Here is a 27,983-nt window from a genome sequence, read left to right as displayed (position 1 = left end):
TACCATAAGAATCAGTTCCAAATCATCAACATAGAAAGCAGGAAACTTGAAAATGTGACAAACAAAATTTTTACTACCCTGAAGATCAAAACACAAGATTTTTTTCATCCACTTTAAAAATATTAACCAGTCCAGAAATATAACTAAAAACGAACATAACCCAACGAGCAGAGCCTTCATAAAAAACCTCAACGAAAACTAAGTACCACAACCCCTCCTCTCACCTCCTTCAATCTTCTTCAGCCATTGTTTTCCTCTCGCTCACATATATACCATCAAGGAACTTCCTTATGTCCTTATTCTTCACATGGCATTTCTGTATCAACAAACCAGGAACCAACACCTCAGTAAGTGTATGGACATTAGAAAGAAGATAGATGAGATTAGGGAGAAATTAGTACCTACCTTTCAAAAAAAACAGAGAGAGAGAGAGAGAGAGAGAGAGAGAGAGAGAGAGAGAGAGAGAGAGAGAAATCAGTACCTGGTTAATGAGCGCAGCAGATCGGGAAACTAGTTCAACATCATTTCCATCCAATATCAGCTCATCCTTAACCTTCTCTGACCGAAGAATTGAAACCCCATCAAGCATATCCACCTTCCGGACCTGCCAAACAATTTAAGGGAAACCCCACATTCAACAAAAGAAAAAACAAATTGCAAAACACAATCCACAAATGAAAACTGTATTATTTTTAATGGTAAACCTCACATGAAAACCGTAGCGATTGCTCTAGATTCCTATATTTAAAAAATGGATTTGCTTAACAATACAAGTTAAAATAGCTACTTCCAATGTTGCCCTCAAGTAGTCCAGAAATGGCAGTCAGATGCTTTATACCTTGGCCCAAGTAAATCAGGAAACATAAGGTTCTTTGGCAAACCAAATTTGAACAGTAAGCATAGACGCATTTCTAGTGAGAAGTGAAGACTCATAAGCCAGAAATTTTAACCATATTACAAATCAATAAGCAAATTCGATGGAGAACATCACTGATTGTAAAAGGATTTCGAACAACAGTAAGCATAGACGCATTTCTGGTTAGAAATGAAGACGCGTAAGCCAGAAATTTTAACCATATTACAAATCAATAAGCAAATTCGATGGAGAACATCAGTGACTGTAAAATAATTTCCCGTGAGAAGCCATGGCATTGAACGTAGGTGGAAAATTAAGAGAATTTGTAACTACCCAAATCATACTTGAAAAAAGTACTAGACAGCACCCACAATGAACGGCCTCATCACCAATCAGTGCACAATAAAGTAATGGAAATCCACCATCAAGATTGTGTGGGTATTTGATTTCCACCAAAAGACCAGTTGGTAAACCACCTTCCACAATATTATGCATAAATTAGATACTTCTTGAAAATAAGATTACTAGACAATTAGAAATTTTTCCCTTTTTTAAAAGATAAAAGATGGTATATGATGAAAAGAAAAGCAAACAGGGCCACAACAAAGTGACCGAGCTAATCACAAGGCATGCACATACACATGCACAAAACAAATTTGAAAATTACCCACCCCGTCATATCAGGAACAGTGACAGCCAAAAACTAGTGATCGACTATTCAGTAGGAGAATAATTCCAATTAAGGCATCTCTATCTAATTTACAGGTGTATTTCATGCCTTTGTTCAAGATCGCTCTAAAGTTCAGCAAAAACAGAATAGAAAGAAGGATAAAAACTGAAGCATTTGATAGATTGGAAAGAAGATGGCAGACCAGAACGGAAAAGAGGCACTGGAGTATCTTTGATGAAAGCTTGCCTTCCAATCCGAATAATAGGTAGGAAATGGCGAGGGGAGTTCGAGATCGATCGCAAGCATAGTTGTCAACCCGTGACTCGACTCATGACTCGATTTCTTAATTTTATGACTCGTGACTCGACTCGACTCGTGACTCATAAGAGTTTTTGACAATAACAGAAATTTAGTTGAAAAGAACATAATTATATATCAAAAGATGAAGCATGTAAAAAATATAACCCAATGGCACATAGATAAAGCACTAAGCCAAAAATATAAATAACTACATACTTGTAACTTGCATGCACAAAAATAATTAAGTTCTAGTTGGAACTTAATCATGGGGGAAAACCCTTCCTCACTTTAGATTTGTATCATGATTTGTGGTATGGTTGTAAAGAGATTTTTGGTGGTTCAGGCCAAGAACCCAAGATTGTCCAAGAATGGGAGCCTCTCGCACATGCTTTTTTGAAGCTAAACTTTAAGGGGTCTAGCATGGGGAACCCTGGTCTTGCCAAAATTGGGTAAGTCCTGAGGGATGAATTTGGAGCTATAAAATGGGCTTTTGCGGGTCCCATTGGAGTCGCAAACGCTAATGAAGCTGAAGTATGTGCTATCTACTATGGAAAAAGGTATCTTGAGAATGAATATTTGAATAACGTAGTGGTAGAAGGAGGCCCGCTCAATGTGATAATGTGGCTTAGTGGCTCTCATTTCTCCCCTTGGAGATTTGCCTCTTGCTTCGATGAGATCTAAGACAGGGTGGTAGATGAATTGATTTCTTTCCATCATGTTAGGCGGTCAGCTAATGGGTTGGCGGACAATTTAGCTAGAGATGGTGTCTCTAGGGAGAGAGTTGAGCTATTTGACTTTGTTCCTCCTTGACCCTTACAGGTGGGGCTTGTTCTTGTCTTTTCGGTCTCTTTATTTGTACATACCTCCTCGGTATTTTTTCCGCAGTTAATGCAATTGGCTTCCATTCAAAATAATAATAATTGTTCCAAGTTCCAACTTCCAAGCTTTAAACCATAAAAACAAGAAAGCCCAGGCCCAACGACTCGACTTGACTCGTAAGAGTCTTAGTTTTTTTACTCGACTCGCAGCGACTCGTAAGAGTCACCTGACGACTCGTAAGTCATCAACAGAGGCGACTCGCCCATGCGACTCGACTCGAAAGCCCAACGACTCGACTCGACTCGAGAGTTGACTCATAAGAATTTGACAACTATGATCGCAAGCACTTCTGTATTCCCCTTCCCGAGCCACAAACCTCTCCTTCCTCAATCCGCTAACGACCATTGATCAATACATCATTCCTCGACCAATGAGAAGGGAGATTCCACAACCACTCTTCCCTCTACCCAACCTTGGAGGCATCACTGGCCCACATGAGTGGCATTTCGTGTGGCCATGCGAAAGGCATTCATGATAAGGTTATGGAGTTTTTCTCTGACTCGGAGCCGGAGGCCTTCGATCCACTCAAGATATTGCCTAACAAAAAGAAGTCCCTCTCGCTTTCGATCATAATGGGTGTCATCATACTGACACTAACATTGTCCGGGGTGAGCGTAGACTCAATACAGTCAGTCTTGACTTAGGTAGTGGTAGTGGTCCGCGTACGAAATCTAGGTGAGTATTATTATTTGAATGAATAGTTGTAGGGGTGACGAAAAGCTATGTAAAGTCAAAAAAGAGTCGCCGACTACTGCTAAGAACTTGAAAGCAGGGTTCTAAAACCACTTGTATAGGCCGGAGCAGTGAAGTGAGAGGACCGAAACTGAACAACTCAACCACTGCTAACAACGTGACGTCCGGAGTAAGCCAACAAACCTCCCCCTACGTGCTTGCGTCGCGAAAGGGAGGCTTTGCCGACCGACAAACAAATAAACTAATACCATGTCGTCTCCCTTCCGAATAAGTAGAAATATATACTACTGTGTGGTGGTGGTGCATCCACGACAAGAGGAGAGAAACCAAAGCAACTAGTCTTCAAGTAGGTCCCAAATGAAGCATGCCACCACTAAGCCCACAAAATGATGAGGCTCATACACACCCAAGGGGGCAAATAAGTCAATTCCTTTAGGTTGGTGTGGGAGGAACCCATGAATGATAATTAGACCCTTCAGGTTTCATGAGTTAGAACCCACATCCCTAGTTGTGGGTTAAAGAGTTGAGTCCTTAGCTCCATAGAGTCCATATGCAATAAGGAGCTACAATATAGTTTTTCTATTGGAGTGCTTGTTTTATTCTGCTTTAGTTGAAGTTACTGTTCTCAAGTCCTAGTTAGTTTCTTAGTAGGAATAGGAGACTCCCAAGCAGGGTCAGTCTTCTAGGGTTAGAAACACTATATATTGTAGGCCTTTCGCCCTTTTAAGAGATGATGAATTGACTAAGAGTGTGTGCTTCATTGCTTGCCTTTGCAACCAATGCATGTCAGTGAGCAGCAGAACTACGGTATCCGCATCATTGTCTACCTTGGCAGCTCATCTCAGCCCCCCTATGTCATCAACTCCTACATCCAAGACCATCCGCTGCCCACCAGACCACCAGATCTGGCTAAAACCGGTTGACTCAGTTTCTTCTACTCTCACCGATATGGGGAACCATTAACCTTTGACCGCTATCTTTACCTCAGCATGCAGGCTCTGCCAGCTGTTTGTCAGTATCAATTCTTGGGCTGATGAGCCTTCGACCATCAACCAATTCCAAGTCTATCTCTATCACATCACCAAAATCGAGCCTATGGCCATGAGCAATTTGGTGAACCAAGTGTGAAGAGGAATACCAAACACCACCACCCATACCGATTTATTTCTAGCACGACAATTCAGATCCTAGGAGTATAGTCCGTTAATTTTTTTTGAAAATGGACATTGTATTAATAAGAGAAAATTCAGGAAGGGGAATCTGGCAATTCATTAGCCATAGTGCATCATTAGCAACCAAATACAAGTTCAAGAAAAAGATAAACCAAGTGTGAAGAGGAATCTGGCAATTCATTAGCCAACCGCCTTCTATGCTCAAGTCGCGGTTTTAGCAATAGAACCATGTCCAAGATTTCAGCTATCAGATCCTGAAGGCGCCAAGGCCCTTTCGATTTGCCCGAAGCCCAACTAATCACATTAGACGAATCTCCTTCTACTATTAAAAGGCTCAGCGGGTGGTCTTTGAGCCCATCGCAGTCCAAAGAGAAGTGCTCTTGCTTCAGCTTCGTTCGCATCACAGTCACCTATCTGACCAGAATCAGTCATCAATGTTGAAGCTTTGTCATCCCTTATGATCCCTCCAATCCCGGCCTTGCCAGGGTTGCCGATCGAGCTTCCATCAAAGTTAAGTTTCAGCCAACCCATCGGAGGTGGCTTCCATTTCGGTTTTGGTTTAGCTAAGGCAGATCTGTCCCACAGGATTGATCGCCAATTTTGCAGGATTTCACTAATAGTGAAAGGAACTGTCCTTCTTTACTTCACCCAGGAGCATAATTCTACTTTAATATCCGAAGCCACCCGATTACAGGACCTACTCACCTCTTCAAAAATACGTTGATTCCTTTCTTTTCAAATGTTCCAGACAATACAGAATGGTACAGCTTTCCATAAAAGTCTGCCTATCTCCTCAAAAGGGCGAGAGTTCCAGTGAAGGAGCACCTTCCTAATTGAACGAGGCCTCACCCAAGTCATTCCAAAAGCTTGCATTGCCTTATCCCACATTTGAGATGAGAAGGGGCAATAGCATAAGATGGTATAGCGATTCTTCAACTTCCAGACAAAGAACACATCTGCTTGCCATTTGGATCTTACGCTGTTAAAGACGATCACAGGTATTGATTCCTCTGTGAGCTACACCCAGGGAAAGGCAACAATCCTTGGCGGTACCACAGAATTCCAAATTCTACTAACTGAAGACTTCCTATCTTTAATGATCTCAGCGAAAAGGACTTTTGCCGAGAAAATCCCATTTGACTCTTTAGACCAAACTCTCTCATCTTCTTTAAGGCTAGAACAGTATGCCGACCATAAAGAACTCAGTAGTTCCTGAAGATCTTGAAATTCCGCTTCTTTTAAGTCCCTCGTTAATCTGAGATCCCAAAAGCCTTGACCCAGAGAATTAAGTCTTTCTAGGTATTCTGCCACTGTTGCTTCTGGATTTGAGTCCACACGGAATAGTCTTGGATAGAGATCTCTTAGTGGTTTTTCCCCAATCCATAAGTCTAGCCAAAATCTAACCTGGTCACCTCTACCGACTTTGAATCGGACCAACGGCTCAAATATTTCTTTGACCGAACAGATTGATCTCCAAGCTACTGAACCCTCTTCTTGCCCTCAGTGATTTAGCTCGCCATTCTCCCCAATTCAACCCATTTTTTTTTTTTGAAAAAGGTGACAATTTATTAAGAATGCCGGAAATGACAATCAGTACAAGGGGACAAGACGTCCCCCAAATACATCAAAGACCATGCACAAGGACACTAGCCATTACAAATCCAGAGGACCTAGTACAGAAACAATAACAGATTCCCGGTCCACTCCTTCCCGCGCAAGAGTGTCCGCCAGGTCATTCGTCGTTCGGTGCCGGTGCTGGAGTACAGGGCGGATTCAAGTCCCTGATCTCGTCAATTTTATTCGCGAGACGCCACGGGCCACTAGAGTTGTTGGAGGCCCATGCAATAGAATTGGATGAGTCGCCTTCAACAATCGCGGGTCAGTTTTGTGTTTTGCATACCATTAAAGGCCGAACAAGAGAGCCGATACCTCAGCCTCATTTGCGTTGCAACTCGCAAGTCCCAGCCGGTCCGGAGAAAGACATGAGGGTCGTACCTAGATGATCACGTAAAACTCCACCAATTCCCGCTCGCCCCGGATTTCCACGAGAGCTCCCGTCGAAATTTAATTTTAGCCAGTCTTCAGGAAGTGGTAGCCATTGAGGAGATATGATGTTTTTAGGTTTCCTCTCCCCTACAACTTTAGCCCAGTGCCGAAGGATGTCACCCACTGGACAGTGGATACCACTTTTAGCTTTGGCTCATTTGATGATGGATAGTTTAATATCCATAGTAACCTTCGCAGGGCACCTTTCTTTGTCGTCAAAAATCCGATTATTGCGTTCCGCCCATAGGTGCCATACGATGGCATATGGGATTGAAGACCACATATCTTCACCTGTACAACCAACATAAGCTCCACTCCAACTCAAAATTAAGCTTCGTACAGTACACTTCTTGGAATAACCCATGAGAACCCAAAAGCTTTAAATATCGCCATCCACACCTAGAAAGAGAAAGGGCATAGCATGAACATGTGGTTCAGGGTCTCACTGGATGTTTTGCAAAGAGCACATCGATTGGCTAAGCTTAGACCTCGACTCATTAACCTGTCGACGGTATTAATTCAACCCATATTTTCCCCCAACTACTTTGTGCCACAAGGCTGATTTTTCATTACCAAACCTCCATAGCCATTTGCCTAAAAGCGATTGATTTCAACCTTTTATCTTCCCTATTCCCAGCCCCTCCGTTCTTTTTTAACTTGGACATGATCTTCCAGTTCAGTAGGTGTCTCGGCTTCTTACTTTGCCCATTACCTTCCAAGTGGAAATCGCGCTGCAATTTTTCAATTCTTTGAATTTTGAAGAGGGACATAAAGTAAATTGGCATGTTGGCTAAGGCGGGTTTAATCAGCGTTATCCATCCACCTAGTGAGATGTATCTTCTCTTCCATGATACTAGCTTTCGCTCTATTCTTTCTATCACCGGGTCCCATTGGGCTGCGGATGGGATCCCAAAACCGAGGGGGAGCCCAAGGTATGTCATTGGGAAGGATCCTGATTCACATCCTATCATGGCCGCATACCTCTTAATTGCTCCAGACTCCACATTGATACCTGCCAATTTGCTTTTCATAAAGTTGATTCTCAGACCAGAGGTTAGTTTGAACCATCAAAAGAGATATCTTATATTATCCACCACTTCCTCCTCATTTTCAGTGAAGATCAACATGGCGTCCGCAAACTGGAGGTGAGTGATTTCTTCCCCATTTAATCCTGCACGCAAGCCACGGATAAGTCCCATGCCTCTTGCCTTGACAAACATCAGATTTAGAGTTTCCACCACCATTATAAATAGATAGGGGGCTAAGGGGTCACCTTGACGAAGACCTCTTGAGCTTCTGAAGTAGCCTTCCGCAGAACCATTGATGAGGATAGAGAAGTGGTTCTTTGCGACTACTGCCTTAGACCATTTTCTCCACCTTGCCCCGAAACCCATAGGCTGCGTTTGGATTGCGGGATTCGGAATTAGGAATCGGTGTTCTATTCCGATTTAGCTATTTCCACCGTTTGGTTCTGTTTTGTAAAGGGAATGAAGGGTGGGAAGCGGAAAAAACGCTGGAATTTAGGGCGTTATTTGATACCCGTGCAGGGAGGTGGCATTCTCATTCTCGAAATCACACGAAAGACGACGCGCAAGGTTCCGGATATTAGTAGTTCATTCATCTCATATTCACTCCTCACCTCTACACTTCTCACTTCTTCTCCTTTCAAACCTGCTCTCCTCTCCTCTCCTCTCCTCTCCTCTCCCTGTCTCTGTTTCTTTTGCTATGTTTGTTTCTTTTTTTCTTTTTCTTTTTTCTAAATTCCATGTTCTTGAGCATCATATGTGTAGTTAGCAGGCCCTGATTGCTTTGGATTTTGGGAACCAATTGTGGGTAAAATCTAATACAGAAATTAGGGTTTTTCTCAGGTACATGTGTAAAATTTAATACAGATATTAGGGCTTCTCAGATGTCCGACAAACCAATTTTTTTACCAGCTGAACTGTCCTTATTGGTCAGGTGAAACAATTCATTCCAGTGTTCCCATCCAGCAGCTATGGTGTTCATTTGAAAATTTAAGACTAAAATAAGGGTGTTTTGGTCATTAACCAATTAAAAAGGAGAGCCCAATTCAAGCATTTTAATTAGGCCCACATATATACCCACCAGGTCCTCTATATTGAAAGCCCCAATTTTGGTAATGGAGATGGCGACCACAAACACCGATCTTAAGTTTCTATGGCATTCCTTTCACTGTAGTGACTAGTGAGAACCCATTTTCAGGTGATGGAGATGGCCCACTATATATCACATTGTAGTTGATTTAATGTTTTTGGATGGGGCCCACAAGCACACCCTTAATAAAGGTCATTAACAAGGAGAGCCCAATCCAAGCTTCTTAGAAATATATGTGGTTCAACAATTTAGTATAAAAAAGAACAAGCCTTGTTGATTTAGATTGTTGGAAAATTTCATTAAAATTTTGATTCTACTCTGACTTTGGTCTAGACCGTTCCAAACGCTAGAATCGGAATCATGACTGATTCCCTTATGAATTTCAGTGCATATCCAAACATTAGAATTGGAATTGCTATTCTGTTTACAGGGGGAACTGGAATAGGATTGGAATGTGATGCTGAATCCAATTCTTGATTCCGGCAATCCAAACGCACCCATAGGGTGTGTTTGCATCGCTGGAATCGGAATCAGGAATCGACATCCGCGATTCCACTGTTTGGATTCATTTGACTAATGGAATGAGAAACAACGCTTGACTCCCGCTGGAAAAAGTAAGGGAATATAGGGCGTGATTTGATACCTGCCTAGAGGGGTGGTATTTTGATTCCCAGAATCAGAGCAAAAAACGGCGTCACTCGATATTTGCTCTTTTTTTCTCAATTTGGCTTCTAATATTAGGTTTTAAGAGCACCATCCCTCTCAAGCTTCCGAAATAACGCCATCATCTTCTTCTCATCTTTCGTTGGGTTCTCCTGCAAACCAAACCAGGTATGCATCTATCTCTCTATTGTGTTTTTCCGTTCCTCTGGTTTAATGACTCGATTTCAAACAGATTAGTTGCCTTCTTGAAATTGTTTCATGAGTCTCTCTCTCTCTCACTCTCTCTCTCTCTCTCTCTCTCTCTGGGTGTTTAAAAACCATATATATTGGTTTCTCTATGTGTTGGAAAAAATAGAGGAAAGTAAAGGAAGAGTATAGACGAAGAAGATGAAGTAGGAATCCAAGGAGTGAGATATAGAAGTGAAGGAGATGTTGGCTTTTGGGTTGGGCTTTTGCTGTGAGGACAAGTGGAAGATGGTCTGGAAGAGTCTCTCTCTCTCTCTCTCTCTCTCTCTCTCTCTCTCTCTCTCTCTCTCTCCAAAAACAGAGTGCACTCTGTTTCTATCATGTTTGTATGGATGCTCAGATTGTGTAATTGTGAAATTTTAATTTTTAATTTAATTTTTTGAATTGAAGTGAGGCACAGATTGATTTCCTCTCTTAATTCTATCCATCGGGTAAGCACTCACCAAAGATGTATTATTATATGATATTGTTTCTTGTGGTTATGTCAACGTTTAAAACTTCTGTCCAACCAAGGACACTGTTATTTTATTGTTATATCAGCAATGACATTTCTATAGCATCAATGGTTTAGTTTATATGTGTGTGGTTTTATATTTTATTAGAAAAACATGTATTATTGATTGAAATAATTATTGAAAATTTGATTCCATTCCAGCTTTGGTCTGGATAGTACCAAACGCTAGAATGGGAATCACGATTGATTCCCTAGATAAATCCCAGTGCTTACACAAACACTGAAATTGGAATCATTATCCGTTTACGGGTGGAATTATAATTGGATTGGAATGTGAAACCGATACCGATTCCTGATTCCGGCGATCCAAACACACCCATATTGTTCTGAATTTCGTCTAAGACTTCACAATCCACATGATCATAAGCTTTTTCTAAGTCAACTTTAAGGATAAGACCTTCCTTCTTTTCTCGCTTGACAGAATCAATCACTTCGTTAACTATTAATACTCCATCTAAGATCTGTCTTGAATCAACAAAAGCCCCCTGAAACTGGGATATCACAGACGCCATCATTGGTTTTAGTCTTATTGCCAAGATTTTTTATACTATTTTCCCTATGTTGTGGATAAGGCTTATCGGGCGGAAGTCTTTGATTCCTATAATCCCTTCCTTCTAGGATGAGGGCTATGAAAGTTGACTGTGCTGCCTCACTGATTATTCCTCTGTTTTGGAGGCCATAAAGTCCAGTCTCGTAATATCCCAGTACTTTTGAAAGAATATCATAGGGAACACATCAGGGCCACCCATTTTGTCATAGCCCGCTTCTCGACTATTTTCGGCTCCAAGTTGTACCAAAGGACTTCTCCGACTAAACATTTTTTCAAGAACTTTTCCTCGTCTTGGCCATATTTTGGTTCAAACCAATCACGGGTTCAGTGCTCGCCATTTTCTACAGAGCCAATATTATTATCCATCTAGTGCCAATGTTATCCATCTTTCTAAAATTGATTGATCAAATATCGCAAGTTGATTATTGGTTTTCATCATTTCTCTATCTTTTTCTTGACCAGAGCAGCTTTAGGCAGGCTCTTGCACCTACGTACCTACGTCAAAAGGCATAGTTCAAGAATCTGCATCTCGAATAGAGGCATTCTATTTTATTGTCATCTCTCTGATCTTTTTTACGTTTTGTTCTCGTCTCTGCTTCTTTGATAACACTTTGTCACATCTTTCTTTCTCCATCCCAAAAGGATTCATACCTATCAAGATTGTATATTGTACACATAATTATAAATACCATAATTCATACTATATCCTTGTTATATAGTGTATACATTTTGAGTTTCAAATTAAATCTACTTTTGCAAACATGACCAACAGCATATGTCACTAGATGCACAATTCTTCCTTTGTTTTGCATACTAAGTCCCAAGCCACCTAGCTTTATTCCTGCATTCCTCCCTATCATTAAATAGAACCTCTTCTAAAGACAGTCCCATTTGCTCTATTATGCTAATGGGCACCAGCAAAAAGTGACATATAGGAATGATATCAGCCATCATCAAGATAAGAAATCCAATCCTACATATTTTCCATATTGACAGCTTCCTCTGAAACATCTCTACCATCGAGTCCTACAGAGCTTTTATTGGTCCAAGCACAGTGAAAGGCCCAAATAGGAGCATCGAAGTTTGGCCCTGACATACTCGAGCTTGTTCGCTACTAAGCAATCAACTTCCATTCGACTCTAACTCCCATCACTACAGACCTGGTAAGATTATTGCCACCACCACTTGCAGTTACACTAACTCCCATCATTACAGACCTGGTAAGATTATTCCCCACGATGTACTCAAGAAAACCTTATATCAGCAAGAAAAAGAATTTGGATACATACAATTGCTTTTGTTTGTGCCTTCCTACGTAATACGAACAATATTGTGCAGGCAAACTACTTCAAAATTTATTCATAGATTGAAAATCTAGGCTTCAATGACCACAATTAGTATTTCGTTCCGATGCATAAGCATGTGCCTATGCCAGCTATAGGTTATTTCCAATCAAAAGTTTGAGTAAGAAGGATCAAACAAACTTCCAAGAGGAACCGTGAGGGTTCGGTTCAAACCAAGCTCCTAGAACTAGACCCTCCATATATTTGAGTCATATCCTAGGTCATATCTTTTCTTTCCAAACAATTAAATTTCATTAACAAGATAAAAAAATTCAAAAAGGCCAATCCAGCAGAAGGAAACAAAAGCAAATACAAAGAATAACTCAGGCCTATACCATAACCTTATTAGGCCATATTATAGATAATCCTCACACCAAAAAGAGCTCCCATCATTCGATCAATGGATTTTACCTTCCATCTTTTGCTCTCAACTCAACAATCCAATAGTTGGACCATTTCAATTAAACAGACTGAATTTCAACAGAAAAGCATTCTAATACAGTCTATTCACGACGAAGTACCAATTAACAAACAGAAGCATATAATTATTACTGAAATAAAAGAAATGTTACGTGCCTAATTGGCCGTAACAGAATTAAACAAAGAAAAAAGACAGAAAGAGATGAGGGAATGGTTGATTCAAATCAACCGGACCTCCTAGTGGTTCAAATCGTAAGGAACCATGACTCTCCGAAGCAAAGTTTCCCTTGTTTGCCGTAATTTTCTCTTCTCTATCCTTTATTTTTAAATACAAACTTAAATACAAGCATAAAGGTAGTTTTACATCACTACCCCACTAACCCACTTACATAACACATAGGCATAACTAACATCCACAACCTAAAACTCATAACCACATAATTAATAACCACATTCTAACCAAAGTAAATGGTATCTGAGCTCGAGCTCAGATAGATTATCTAGACTCTAAATAGGGTGGGTGCCTATGTTGTTTAGGTTATGTTAGATATTGATTCTATAGGACCTAACATAGATAGGGTGTCCCTAAGAAATCATCTCCATAGGATCATGCTAACCGTTGACTTGTGGAGGTTTAAAATGGACGTCTAGAAAATGGGTCATTTTGTGCCTCTACAGATCGAATGGTTAGGATGATTGTATGGAGATGGTTTCTTAGGAACACCCTATCTATGTCAGGTTCTATAGACTGAATGGGTTAGATGAGTCAAACAACATGGGAGATGGGGCTAACTCAGATAAGTTATCTGAGCTCAAGATACCGCGCCCCCCTTCTAACTAACTCCACTAATATGCACATAACAAGAAACCCAGAAAAATAAAAACAAAACAGAGATGAAAGGTGAAAAATGTACCTTCTTCTCGCCAAGAAAGTTACGGATCTCAATTCTCTTATTAGAATTGGTGATGCTAGCATTGATGGGAAAATGAGCGTAGACAAATCGCATCTTGTAACGATAGCCCTTTGTGACGCCCGTGATTAGGTTTTGGACGTGGCTAATGGCAGTCCTGATCGCGGCCATGGTCTTCCTAGATCCGAACCAGGCATCAACTTTGAGCTTTTTCCCTCCCTCAATGAGTTGAAAATCAAGGTTGAGATGCTTGAAGTTTCTTGTGAGTTTGCCACGTGGACCCTCCACCTCAATGATTTTGGCCTTTACCTTTACTTTTACTCCCTCTGCTATGTCCATGGTCTGTGATGCCAAGATCGTCTTCATCCTCTCTCTCTCTCTTTACCAAGCAAATGAAACCCTAAAACTTAAGGAGGGAGGTGGCTAAGGCAAATGAAACCCTAAACGTTGGTATGTTTATATAGCATGAGAGATTTAGGGTTAGAAATACGGTTAGTTTAAAGCGAGTTTTTAACTTTTTATATGGTGTAAGCCCTTATAGTCCCGTATTCTTCAAAAAGTAGTGTACGGACCCACTATATGATGATCCAAACCGTCCATATGATGGGCCACAATGTAAATAGGTTGTGCCCAAAAAATCATTTCTATAGGATGATCCCAACCGTCGGATCTATGAAGAACTGCATATTATGGAAACCTTTATAGATCGGAGGTCTAGGATCATCCTATGAAAATGATTTTTGGGGCACAACCTATTTACTTTGTGGCCCATCATATGGACACTTTGGATCATCCTATAGTGTGATCCGTAGAGTAGTTTTTGAAAAATAAGGGACTATAAGGGCTTACACCATATAAAAACTCGGATAAAGCAAACGATTAGTTTTGGGGAGAAAATATGATGGGTAAGCATACAAACCTGTATTTGTTTCAAAAATATGGTACGGCCAACTCCATAATCCAAACCGTCCATTTGTTGGGCCACGACATAAATAAGTTGTGCCCAAAAATTCATTCCAATAGGATGATCCTAACCCTCCGATATATAGAAGGACTGCACGGTATGGAAACTTCTATAGATCAGAGGGTTAGGATGATCCTATGGATTTGATTTTAAGGGCACAACCTATTTATCTTGTGGCACAAAAAATGGATGGTTTGGATCATCCTATGGAGAATGTTGTACAGTATTTGTCGCCCAAAAAATGGATCGTTTGGATGATTCAATGGAGTAAGATGTACAGTACTTGTGGCCCCAAAAAATGGACGTTTGGATCATCCTATGGAGTAGGATGTGTTGGTGGGAATTTTGAGAAGATAAAATTATGCAGTGTTGCTGTAAGGTGTGTAATTGACAAATTTCGTCCCCACCAGTTGTGTACAAAGGGGATCCACGTATTGCCTCCAAGATACAATGAAGCTTTGTAGGAAGATCCTACAGATGTTTGATGATGCTTTGCATAAGCGGAATCAAACCCAAAATACCTTTTTAAAAACTTCAAGCCTTTGAGAAATCACTAAAATTGATTCTACAGAAAACAGTCCTTAGTGCACTGTTTAATGAACAATTATCTTGAAAATCAAGAGAATAGGAGATTGCTAGAGAGAGAAAGAGAATACAACACTAGCCATTTTTTAAAAGACTTATTTATGCTCCTTTTATATAGCATTTGATGTCTATTTATTAAGAGAAGCGTCCCTTTAAGACATCTCTTGGATTGGTTTGAATAATGATCATTCGATGGCAACTCTTTGCGATTTAAGTGTCCCTTACGTTTGAAAATCATCCATTACTGTTGGGAAGCAAAAGACATGAAAGAATTTCTGAAAACGAAAGTGAAAAGCCATGTGAATGCTCTCCCAATGGATAAATTTTTGAACGGCCGCGGTCGCCCGCTGATAGGCTTCTGGACTTTTTAGTTTTTCCAATCTAAAGTACCGCGGTCGACCGGCCACACCTTTCTGGAAATCGTTTACATTTCTAGTAACCAATCTACGGTCGACCCAGAACCCGCGAGACCGGCCCTGTTTGAAAATTATTTTTCTATACTATTAAAATTCATTTAATTTCCAATATTATTTTGAAAATCTCTAACAGGATGTATCATACTTTTTGAAAAACATAGGTTTGTACGGGCCACGAACAATCTAATTTCTCCAGTATTTTTCAAAAAGTACTGCATGCCCAACATCATAGGATGATCCAAACCGTCCATTTCATAGGCCACAACGTAAAATAAGTTGAGACTCAATAATGATTTACAAGGATGTTCCCAACCTTTATGATATATAGGTTTCCATAATATGTAGTTCCTCTAGGCTCTGTTCACTTGCCTTCTCGAGAGATGAGAGGAAAGAAAAATAGGAAATATTTTCTCGCGATTCTTGCTTTTTGCCGTTCGTTTGATTTCCCGTCAAAATCGAAAAACCCATGTGGAAAATCAAGAAAATGATGTGGTAAATAGATTTTCCCTCTAAATCCCGATTCCCCTTTCCCGTGAAATCTTGCAAAAACAGTGGGAAAAGCCAAGACAATCGTGCACGGGAAAATTTTCTTTTTTCTCATCGCTGTGGCTCTCTCCTCTCGAAACCCTCATTCGACGAAACCCTCGACGAACCCGCCGGCAACATCGTCTTCTCCGGCGAGCTCCACCACCGGCGAACACTACAAAGGTTAGTGCTCTTCTTCCTTACTCTCATTTTCTAATTTTTTTCGCCCAAACTCCCCATTCCCTCTCGGTTTTTCATTTTATTCGAGATTTTTTCGTATTTTTTTGTGGTCAAACGTTGGTAGGGTTCAGATATCTCCTCCCTCTCCCTCATTTTTTCATTTTTTTTACTGAATCTCTGCATTCCTTCTTCGTTTTTCATTTTTATTGAGGGATTTTGGCCTTTTTTCTTCCAACTATCCTCGAGAAGTTCTGATCTGCACTAATATTTTTTTCATGGAAATATCAGTGTTAGTGTTGAGAAAGCTTTTATTTAGGTTTTTTAGGGTTCAGATCCCTTTTCTTCCCTGTTTTAGGGTTCGGATCTGGAGAACCCCCTCTCCCTCGGTTCTACGGTTGTTGTTGGTGTATGGCTGTTTTGGTATGCATGTGTTAGTGGTTGTTAGTGTATTTGGGTTTTAGGGTTCGGATTTGGTTGTTATGGCTAATTTTGGGGGCATTTTGTTTGCAATGGATTGTCTAAAAGCTTTAATTTGTCAGCTTTTATTTGGGTATTACGGTTCAGATCGCCTTTCTTCCCTTTTCTCTTCATTTTTATGCTATTTTTCTGTCTACAATGGCTTCATATAGATTTTTTTTCTTTTTTGTGATAGTATGTACGTGTTGTTTATGCGGTAGCATTAAATGTGAAAAAAAAATTTGGTTGTTGGTGATGTGGGTTGGGGATGCATTTTTTGTGGTGGATTTGAGGTGCTAATGTGGGTTGGGGATGTATTTTTTTGGGGTGGATCTGAGGTGCTGATCAGGGTAGGGGATATATTTTTGTGGATGATGTTGTTTGGTGTTACGGTGGTTGTGGTTGCTTGTTGGTGCTTTGGTAGTTGGTGGTGGCTGTAGGAGTTTTGTTTCGATGGTTGTGACTGTGGTTATGGTGTCTTTGCCGGTTGTGTTATTATCCTAAATGTTATTTGTTTTAGTATTTGGTAGGGTTACCATCATGCCTCGTCAACCAGCAGATAGGCGGATGTTGATCCTTCGAGCTGCAGCTATAGTAATATCTGCAGCGGCGGCAGTTACGCTTAGGGTTCGACTATACCTTGAGCAGAATATTACAAGAACCCCTTACGAAAGCGGGTACTTAACCCGTAGGACCTTTGTTAGACGTATCACGCACGCAGAGAACCATTGTGTTGCTCTTCTTCGAATGGATGTTCGGTGCTTCCGCTCCTTCGTGGGCCTTTTCAGAAGCACAACATTGTTGAAAGACACAATTCAGTGCACTGTTGAGGAACAGGTGGCTATTTTCTTAACTGTCATTGCACACAATGAAAGGAATCGTACAGTTAGGGCAACCACAAGAAGGTCAGGGGCTACTGTTTCAAAGTATTTTAATAAGGTTCTCGACGCTGTTCTCATCCTACAAGACATGTTCATAGTACGTCCATCAAGGGAGACACCACGGGCAATCCTTGATAATCCTAATTTTATGCCTTACTTTAAGGTACGTTTACGATAGCTACGCATTTCGACTGAAGGTTGTTAATTCAGGTTGACATTTGAATGTCCTTATTATAGGATTGTATTGGTGCAATTGACGGGACCCACATTCATGCAAAAGTATCTGAGGATATTCAAAAAAGATATATTTGTCGTAAGCACTTCCCATCCCAAAATGTGTTAGCCTGTTGCGACTTTGACCTAAAGTTTACCTACGTCCTTTGTGGGTGGGAGGGGTCGGCATCGGACTCACGGGTGTTAGCATCTGCTATATCAAAGCCGAACGGGATTCCCATTTTGCCAGGTAATAATTAGCTTATTAGACTGTTTGTATTGATGCAGTTTCTGTAGTACTTAGCTAATTTAATTGTAATCCTTTGTTTCATTGTAGGAAAGTTTTACCTTAGTGATGCCGGGTATCCGTGTCTGTCCCATTTTATAACTCCAATCCGAAGTATTGGTTACCATCTCAATCAGATTAGAGGGCGCAGACCTAGGAAAGCCGAGGAGTTGTATAATCAAAGGCATTCTTCAGCCAGGAATGTAATCGAGCGAACTTTTGGTGTCTTGAAGAAGCGATTCAGCATATTAAATTCAGCACCCATGTATTCATATTCCAAGCAGATCGACATAGTGTTGGCCTGTTGCTGCGTCCACAACCACATTAGGAGGGAGATGCCTGACGACTCCTACATTCAGGATGTTGACGATGAGCTGGCATCGCTTGTAGCTGAGGAGGAAGAGGAGGAAGAAGGACCTGTTCCTCCTCCTCCTATGACCAGGGCCGAGGATATAAGGGAAGGTCGTAACATTCGAACCGCAATCATGAATCAAATGTGGAATGATTTCGAAGCACGTCGTCGTTAGGAAATGACATGGTCGCAATAGTTGTGCACCACCTGTGTTTGGATGTGGATTTCATAATTTCGATGTGTAGTTTGCTGGAACCGTAGCTTATATTCCTTGCTTTGTTGAGATTTATGTAATTTCTATGTTTGCATTAGTATTGGTTCATGGGTTAATGTTACTTCTATGTTTGCATTAGTACTGGTTATCTATACTTCTTTGAGTGAATATTTTTTATATGAATGTTTTTGGAAAGTTGCAGGCGAGATGGCAACAACTGCAGGTACGACGGAAAAGAAGTCGAATGTCGCGTGGAATGGAGCTATGGATGGGGTTCTTTTAGCAGCCCTTAAGAATCAGATAGCTGAAGGGCAAAAGACTGGTGCCGGGTTCAAGGAGTGCGCTTACAATGCTGTTGCGCATGAAGTGTCTGATGTCCTGAAGAAGACCTTGACTAAAGATAATGTCAAGAATCGGTTAAAGACACTCAAGACAACCTACAGGACTCTGAACTCCATTATTAATCTCAGTGGCTTTGGCTGGGATGAAACCTTGTGCAAGATATCGGTTGACGAAGAAGTTAAGAATGATTACTTGAAGGTAATAAATTTTTATCGTATATCACTGCGAGTCATTTATAAGTTATGTGTTTAAATCAAGGAAGCGTGACAATGACAATTATTGTTTGCAGATGCATCCAGAAAACCAGAGGTTCTTTTCGAAACGATATCCACTCTACGAAGAGATGAAAGCTGTATGCGATGATGATTATGCACGTGGAGAGGAGGTGAGAGATAGGAGAGCGGCCCCCACTCAAGCGACGCAGGAAACACCGGCTGGTTCTTCATCGACCCTACCGGTTGGGGTCGATGATATGGACGACAGCTTCCTCCGTACTCCGCCACGTGCTAGACCTTCTTCATCTACACCTGCCGCAGATGCATCCATGGGCTATAGTGACTCCTCTCCTATCAGGGGCCCAACTTCTGCTACTGGTGGGAAGAAGTCAAGGAAGCGTCCTAATGCTGCACTTCTATCGGAGTTGCAAGTTGTGTCTTCCAGCATTAATAGGGTTGCTGATGCCATAATTTCTACTGGTGAGGTGCACAGCCTCCCTGACCTTAAAGATGCGGTGCTGAACATTGGTGGTTTCCCCAGAGATGACCTCCTTGATGCTTATGTGTACCTACACGGGCGTCACAAGGAAGCTGAGGCATTCCTTTCTTTGGACAATATGGACCGCGTTTCGATGTTGGGGCGCATTATGCGGCGCTTGCCTACGCAGTTATGAGTTCATTTTTTCGGTCGATGTTTTTTGGTGGTTGGGTCTTTTTGTTGAACCGTTTATATTTGAACTAACCATGTGATGGGTTTGATGGACTAACTTATGTATGGGTTTGATGGGTTTGTTGGTATGGGTTTGATGGACTAAATTATGTATGGGTTTGATTGCATCAATAGTTTTTGTATGTTATCTTATAAAGCTTGTGAATGAAAAACCTTGCTTGAGATCTAAGTAAATGTTCTTTACCTATCATTTGTTATTGCAACTATTATTTGCTTATTTTGCAGGTAAAATTCAAGAAGCATCCCTTTTATTTGGCAAGATGCAGGAAGAAGGAATAAGACCTGGAAAGGTATTCAATATTCACATATTCTAAATGGTTTCTGAAAGAACAATTTTAGGAAAAATGTGAGCAAAAGTCCTTACTATGAACTGACTAACTTGCATATGGCTCTTGAAGTTGAGATTGTATTTGGAGTGTCCTGTTTCTGACGATATTTACTTTGCTCATATAAATTTTGTTAAACATGAAGCATCTGTTTATTGGTACAGCACAATGACCATCAATTTATATGGCTAAAGGCATGATCACATTCTAGCCTTGGACACATTGGTCTACTACTAGTACCACTCCCATTTTGGCATCTCAGGATTCCTTGACGCTTTGAGTCTTAGGCAATGTCTGTCAGCCAGGAATTTTTTTTCATGATAAATCCGTATCTCCGAGTGGTGAGAGAGGGATTTGAGAATTTTTTTTCATTATAAATATGTATCTCCGAGTGGTGAGAGTAGGGCAGGGGGAGAAGGAGAGGGATTTGACAGTACACGATGGAGATTAGCATGGGAAGTGGCCAAAAATGAGGAAAAAGTCAATTGTATTTTGAGTAGAGTTTTTCAGTAGAGTTTTTTTTCCTAATTTTTAGCCTCTTCTATCACTTGGAGACACTAGTTTCATGTTTTTCTTTCCTTATTTTTAGCCACTTCATCTCATCTCCACTTGGAGATGCAGATTTATCACGAAAAGAAATTCATGGTAGCCAAACATGCCCTTATTGTACCTTACTTTCTATGTTTACTTCCTGTCCTTGCATTTCCTTTCTTGCGCTTTTTGTGCCTAAGCCTCACATTAGCATTTTCTGTGACTATGCAGATCAGCTACATTTTTTTTTTAAAACATTTGTTGTGGGTCTTTTGAGTGGCAGAAGAATCTTGATTCTGCCACAGATGAGAAGGATGGGGGTTAGACAGGAAAGATACGCAGAATGTTTTGTTCTGCTTTTGTAGCCATTGAAATCCACGAAGAAATCAAGAATTATATTTGATTACGTTCAAATATTTTGTATTTAGTCGTGTTTTTCTGTACTTTTCTGGTAATTACTTTTCAGGAAAGGCTGCAGCAAGGGGTAGTAGAGAAGTGTGCAAATCCCTGTTTGGAGCGTATAATTTACATCATATTTAGAGATATATGCTCCTTCAAAATTCCTTCATCAAATTCCATTATTTGGTCAGATTGGATGTAGCCCTTCAATTTTTGTAGATGAAATTATTATGCTGCAGATCAGGCAACTCTATTTTCATAGTCGAGGTCGTATTTTTTTCATGTAAACAATGACATAAGTTTTAATACATTCCAATATCATTTTTTTGTTTCTTATACACATTCTGGTGAATGTTCTGCGTTTGGTGGTGTTTTTTGGTAGGGATTTTATAGGGACCATCGCAGAAAGCATTTTCGTGGAACGGCATGTTTCATGAGAGGGCTGCTACATAGGCTCAGATTTTCAGTATATTATTCTCCTTGAAAATACAAAAAGGTTTCCCCTCATCAACTACAGAGAATAATATACTGAACATTTTGTTTTGCATATGAAAACTTTTGAAACCTTTTACTGTGGAACATCAAATGGGTGACCTGTTCAGACAATATTTGGTATGCTTAGCAATGTTGTGGGACCACCTATATACATTCGAATTATGGTAAGGATGAAGATGATTCATGTTGATGGTCAGCCAATCTTCATGTTATTTTTCATTTTTTACAGTCATATCATATATAAGAATAGTTTACTGTTCCTTCTAGTGTTTTTACGTTTCTAAGGAACTCAAGATCCCTCGATGATTTTTACAGTAGGTAACCATGGATATCTCAAACTACAGGAGAATAATATACTGGATATCTCATTAGGTAACCATGGATCTTACAGTAGGTAACCATGGTAACCCTGCATAAGCTTGAAGATTTAACTGGATTATGCAATATACTGGATATCTCATTATTTCAATGCACAATACTTAGTTGCTATCAAGGAAGTTTCTTGCACAATTCTACTTGTATTATGGAATAATATTTTAAAATTTGGGAGGTCGCTCTGTCTCTTCTGTGGGAAACTGAAGTTTGGGTACTAATGAATTGGTTATGTCTTGGGTATCACAAAAACCAGCTTTAGACCAACAAGGACAAGATGGTGTTTTTTTGCATTATGCATTTCAATGCCATATACCAACAAGGACTAGATGTCTTGGGTATCATGCACATGGAATGATCTTTTAAAATTTGGGAGGTCGCTCTGTCTCTTCTGTGGAAAGCTGAAGTTTGGGTACATTAATGGGACTATTCAATGCCATATACCCCAAATTTTGTTGAATGAATTGGTTATGTCTTCTTGGGTATCAAAAACCAGCTCTTTAGACCAACAAGGACTAGAGTGTAGTATGTTGTTGAGAAAAAAGGCTCTGTGACAACCTCTTAATCGCAATCTATACAGTATCTATCCTACTTTTGACGTTCAATCAAATTGTGATGGATATACAACTAGATCAGGCATTTTGTTTGATCATTGAAGCCCACAAATCCAAAATCAATCCCGAAAATTCATAATTTGGCATGTTAGTCAGTGGTAATCTGGATCAATTGGTCTGTACACAACATTTAGGCCCTTTTTTTGTTTTGGATTTTGAGATAACGTAGAGGCCCTATTGGTTTTGGATTTTGAGAACCTAATGTGAGTTCATAATTGATTATTGGACTCCAATTTATGTTTAATTTAGAGTCCAATAAACCAACCGGGTTTATAGATACAAATATAATAGAAGAATCTCTTATCTCAAAAGAAAGCCATCATATCTTACATTATTTAACTAATTTAAACCCATATAACCCATATTTTCCCTTGCTTTCTGGGCAAGTGAACAGCGAGAAAATAACTTTCCTGCATATTTTCCCTCCCTTTCTGGGCAAGTGAACAGCGAGAAAGCGTGGGAAAATCACAGTTTCTTTTCCTTTCCTTTCCATTTTGCCACATCAGATTCCTTTCCTTTCCTTTCCTTTCCTTTCCCGGGAAAACAAGTGAACAGAGCCCTATAGATCGGAGGGCTACGATATCCTCTGGAAATCATTTTTTGGGCATAAACTATCTACGTTGTTTCCAATCGAATGGACAGTTTGGATCATCCTACATTGTGGGTCATACCATACATGTTGAAAAATACTGGAGTAAAGAGGCTTACACCATAGTTTCGGATCCTAGATGATCATGTGGGCTATTACAGTGGGGCCACGAACTAAACACTTGGTAGCAATCGAGATAATACTACTTTGGGAAATGAAAGTAAAGGGCACTAATAAATCCGCCCTCTCTTTTAAGAAACGGTTTTTGCTAATCATGTTTTGCTGACAAGTGACCTAAACATGTTTTGTTAACGAGTCCCTTATGTGTACAACGGTTAAGGTGCAATGGAAACTTAATTTTACTCATATCTCGAGACTTTTATCAAAACATTGGTAGAGGTCTAAAAATATATATATATGTAAAATGATTGCAAAATTAAAATTCAAATGTACCTTAACAAACATGGAATGTACACGTAGCAAAACCCTTAAAAAATACATATATGGATGTACATATATTAGGGCTCACTTTTGAAAGATTCAAACGGTTCATTTGTTGGGCAAGATTATTTTGATTAATTTGAGGGAAAGGCCAATTTACTTTGGGTCCCACCCAACAAATGAATGGATTGGATCTATGAACAAGGTGGACCCAAGTGAGCTTTTTAAAATAAATATACACTTTATATGGTATCCGTGTGTAAGTGGACACATTTTTTTTTAAAATAGAGTGAGAGTCACCTGGTTCAAAGATCTATTCAGTTGCTAGGGCCCAATGTAAATAGGACATACCAGGAAAATCAGCATCTCCTCTCATGTTTCATATGGGTCCTATTGTATATAGTGTCAGCATTGACGTGCATGTGGGTATACTTTTTAAAAAAATACGGTGTGCGTGCACTTATGCACCTATGTACTAACACCTTCAAAGATCCAAACCGTTCATGTGTTGGATCTCAACATAAATAGACCTCTCCCCAAAAATAATCTCCATAGGATGATACTAACTAAAGAGTTTTATATATGTAGCAGTCCATCTTCAGATTGGAAGGTTCGCATCATCATATAGAGATGAATTTATGGACATGGCCTATTTTATATCTAGGCCCAGCAAATGAACAGTTTGGATCTTTTAACAAGGTGGGCCTAAAGTGAGTTGTTTTTTAAAATGTACTTTAAACAGTGTATGTACATAGGTGTGTATTTTTTTTTAAAATACAATGAGAGAGAGAGAGAGTATGTGATAGATCCTTACATCAAGGGTTGACAAGTGAACCAGAATCAAATCAGGAAATAGAAGAAATGAATGGGGATCAAGTGGATAACATACAAAGAAGGGCCCAGCGTAAACCCATGTGGATGGGAGACTATGTAATGAACCAGCTTAAATAATAATAGAGTCCTTAGTTGGTAGTTATCTGTTAAATGCAATTTCAATTGTAATTAGTTGTAAAAGGGAACATATTCCTATTTAAGGGAGTAAGCCCTAGCAGAAAAGGTATGAATGAAAAATATCTTTTGTCTCCTTGCTCTTCTTCTTCTCTCATCTCTTCTCTTCTGTGTTCTTATTTTTCCTTCTCTGAACGGTCTTTCCATTTCTCTTTTCCGATACTCTGTTTTGGGTGTGAGCTACAGATCTCTAAACAAAGTTCATATCATTGGCGCTTTCATTGAGCCTTCGAACCTTCGTTTGCATCAATGGCCGACAATACGCCGTCTCAAGTGCAGATCGACGAGCACTTTAACCAATACCAACAACAAATCAATGAGTTCCGACTCCTCCAATCGCAACAACATGGCGAACTGGTTGCTATGCTCAAACAACTTCAGCTCCAATCACAGGCAACCCTGCTTCATCGTCCAACCAGTGAGGAGACTTCTTCAGGTGACTCATCGGCAGAAACCATTCCGCTACATCAGAAACCCATTCTCATTACGGGGCATGATTGTCGTACACGTCTATATCATTTAGAAGCCATTGATGAGAACCCTGATTGCCTCATGGAGGATGATAATGATGAAATTTTAGAGGACACTTCAACTGAAACTTTGGGGGATAAACCAGCGGAAATCAGCTTCCCCGCACTCGTCGGTCAACAAAATCCAAGTACTATACCTCTCACAAGGGTAAGCACTAACCATTCCCTCCATGTTTTGATCGATAATGGTTCAACTCACAATTTTGTGAAGGACCAAGTTGCAAAAATAATTAAATTGCCAATAGTACCACCCACTCCATTCAGAGTTTTAATTGGAAACGGGGAATCATTACTTTGTCCTAAAAAATGCCTTGATGTCAAACTCAATCTCCAAACACCTGAATTCCAATTTGATTTAGTCCTCCTACCTATAAAAGGGGCTGATGTTATTTTGGGCATTCAATGGTTAGAGGAACTACGAGCTGTTCTGGAATGTTCATCCGCTCACAAACTGTTTGCCAAATTGTCTAAATGTCAATTTTGCCAAAATATGCTTGACTATTTGGGACATTTGTTATCTGGCCTTGGCTTACAATCTGATCCTGATAAGGTTCAAGCCATGCAACATTGGACATGGCCCTCCTCTTTGAAACACTTGTGCGGATTCGTCGGCCTGACAGGATACTACCGTCAATTTATTCGTCATTATGCTACTGTAGCCTCCCCTCTCACGGACCTTTTACAAAAAGACGCTTTTCCGTGGAGTTCTGAAGCTCAAAAGGCATTTGCTCATTCAAAGAAATGCCTAAGAACAATGTTCGAGGCACTCTACGGAAGAAAGCCTCCTACAATACCATTGTACAATTCAGGCTCTTCTTCCATTGAAGCAGGGGAGGACGACCTTCCACAACGTGATCAGATTTTAATCCGCCTCAAGTATACTTTACATCAATCTCAAGCGAGAATGAGCTGTCTAGCGGATCAGAAACGTCTTGACAAGCAATTGGAGGTGGGTAGTTGGGTTTTGTTACAGTTCCAACCTTACAGACAACATTTCCTGGTTCGTCGAACCTTCCAAAAGCGTAGTAAAAAGTACTATGGGCCATATGAAATTAAAGCTACAATCAGGAAGGGTTCTTACAAATTGACGTTGCCTGAAGGAAGTCAAATTCTCCCTGTTTTTCATATATCATTGCTTAAACCATATTATGGACCTCCACCCCAAGCTGTGTGTCAGTTGCCTACTTTGAGTATTAACAATCAACCGCTCATCTCCTCGTTAACAATTGTGGGTGAGAGAACTGTCCTAAACAATGACAAACCAATTCAACAAGTCTTAGTTCAGTGGCACGGACTATTGCCAGAAGACACAACGTGGGAGAATCTACATGAGCTGCAATTGGAGTTTTCCGCTTTGAACCTTGAGGACAAGGTTATTCTTCATGGGGTCGGCAATGATAGATCCTTACATCAAGGGTTGACAAGTGAACCAGAATCAAATCAGGGAATAGAAGAAATGAATGGGGATCAAGTGGATAACATACAAAGAAGGGCCCAGCGTAAACCCATGTGGATGGGAGACTATGTAATGAACCAGCTTAAGTAATAATAGAGTCCTTAGTTGGTAGTTATCTGTTAAATGCAATTTCAATTGTAATTAGTTGTAAAAGGGAACATATTCCTATTTAAGGGAGTAAGCCCTAGCAGAAAAGGTATGAATGAAAAATATCTTTTGTCTCCTTGCTCTTCTTCTTCTCTCATCTCTTCTCTTCTGTGTTCTTATTTTTCCTTCTCTGAACGGTCTCTCCATTTTTCTTTTCCGATACTCTGTTTTGGGTGTGAGCTACAGATCTCTAAACAAAGTTCATATCAGTATGGTTGTGTTTTGGGCTTCACAACGTAAAAAAGGAGACGAGTGGAGACTAGAGGGGGGCCGAATTTATCATCATGCCGACCGACCTGCCCAGCTCATCCCCTCTTAAAGAACTTATTTTTCCGGATTTTCCTTCTCCAAGCTTCGCAAGGGCCTCGATCCTAGCCCTAAAGGAGAAAGAACAGTTTTGATAAAAGATTTTGGGCAGTGATAAATCGAGAGAGAGAGACACATAGGGGTCAATTTAAGATACATCGGAGTCGATTTGTCACTCCCCGAGATTTTATGTTATAGAAATACCCTTCATAGATACACTTCGGCACAATAAAATGTATTTAAATTTGAGCTCTTTTGTTTCCCTATCTAGTGTCTTCCCTTCCAGTGTCTCAAGCATAGGGATGATGATTTCCTTTCTTAAATATAGTCCCCGCCAAACCCAACTTACATACCAACAAGAAATTTGTGAATCGATCTCTAGGTTTTAGAGAGTGCAAGGATAAGGCTTCTTTAGATTTGGCTCTAAAGCATTGGAGATGGTGTTATGATTTTAGGTCTGTTTACCCAAAATTCCAACCTGTTTTTCTCATTTTTTTCATGCAATCTATTTTATATGGAATTTTGTTTTAGTATTAGTGCAAATTATGATGCCACAATCTGTCCGGTTTTCACTTTCTACCTAGGGGACGCAATTAAACAGGCCCATTCAGTTGGCATACCAGCATTTTCGATCTCTACAGCCAGGGGTGCAACTCGGATCGGGTTCAACCCGGAAAAAAGGTCAGGTCGGGTCGGGTTGAGTTTTCCCAACCCAACTTGAGTTGAGGTCGGGTTCGGCTTGAGAAACCCGAACCTAGTGAAACCCGACATTTTTTTATTAATTTTTATTTTCGCAAGCTTAAAAACTCAGGTTGAACTCGGGTCGGGTCGAGTTGAGAAAAAAGGGTTCCTCGGGTCAGGTCAGGTGGAACCTCAGGTTGGAACTCGATTCGGGTTAGGGTTGAGTAAATGGTTCCTCAGATCGGGTTTGGGTTGACCTCAACCCCACCCAACCAGACCCGAGTTGTACCCCTACACAGCCTAGACATATTTTTCCTGTAGGCTAACCGAATCTTTACTCTTTTCTCCACG

At 40.3% G+C, this 27,983-nt stretch overlaps 3 protein-coding genes across 4 annotated transcripts; 2 read left to right on the top strand and 1 right to left on the bottom strand.

The window, feature by feature from the left end:
* Positions 1–53: 53 nt before the first annotated feature.
* Positions 54–13,825, bottom strand: LOC143889947 (large ribosomal subunit protein uL6). The gene is made up of 3 exons (XM_077394360.1): positions 13,382–13,825; positions 482–604; positions 54–316 (listed from the first exon to the last, which is right to left on the bottom strand). Exons 1-3 carry the CDS (start codon positions 13,742–13,744, stop codon positions 230–232), a joined length of 573 nt encoding a protein of 190 aa, XP_077250475.1. The 5' UTR covers positions 13,745–13,825; the 3' UTR covers positions 54–229.
* A 4,183-nt stretch (positions 13,826–18,008) lies between these two features.
* Positions 18,009–19,883, top strand: LOC143890900 (uncharacterized). The gene is made up of 3 exons (XM_077395584.1): positions 18,009–18,346; positions 18,653–18,990; positions 19,082–19,883. The coding sequence occupies exons 1-3, from the start codon at positions 18,148–18,150 to the stop codon at positions 19,679–19,681; spliced, it is 1,137 nt and encodes a 378-aa protein (XP_077251699.1). The 5' UTR covers positions 18,009–18,147; the 3' UTR covers positions 19,682–19,883.
* Positions 19,884–24,304: 4,421 nt separating this feature from the next.
* Positions 24,305–26,721, top strand: LOC143890899 (uncharacterized). Of its 2 annotated transcripts, none has more exons than XM_077395582.1 (2): positions 24,305–24,561; positions 24,699–26,721. In XM_077395582.1, the coding sequence occupies exon 2, from the start codon at positions 24,762–24,764 to the stop codon at positions 26,586–26,588; it is 1,827 nt and encodes a 608-aa protein (XP_077251697.1). In that variant the 5' UTR covers positions 24,305–24,561; positions 24,699–24,761; the 3' UTR covers positions 26,589–26,721. The 2 variants fall into 2 exon arrangements, with proteins under 2 accessions (XP_077251697.1, XP_077251698.1); XM_077395583.1 differs by having other exon boundaries at positions 24,305–25,190; positions 25,593–26,721.
* Positions 26,722–27,983: the final 1,262 nt, after the last annotated feature.

Source organism: Tasmannia lanceolata, unplaced genomic scaffold (assembly GCF_043159265.1).
Source record: "Tasmannia lanceolata isolate RefF3 unplaced genomic scaffold, GAP_Taslan_0.1 ptg000013l, whole genome shotgun sequence".
NCBI lineage: Eukaryota > Viridiplantae > Streptophyta > Magnoliopsida > Canellales > Winteraceae > Tasmannia > Tasmannia lanceolata.
The sequence above is the reverse complement of the archived record's forward strand: the minus strand, read 5'-3'. Positions and strand labels throughout refer to the sequence as shown.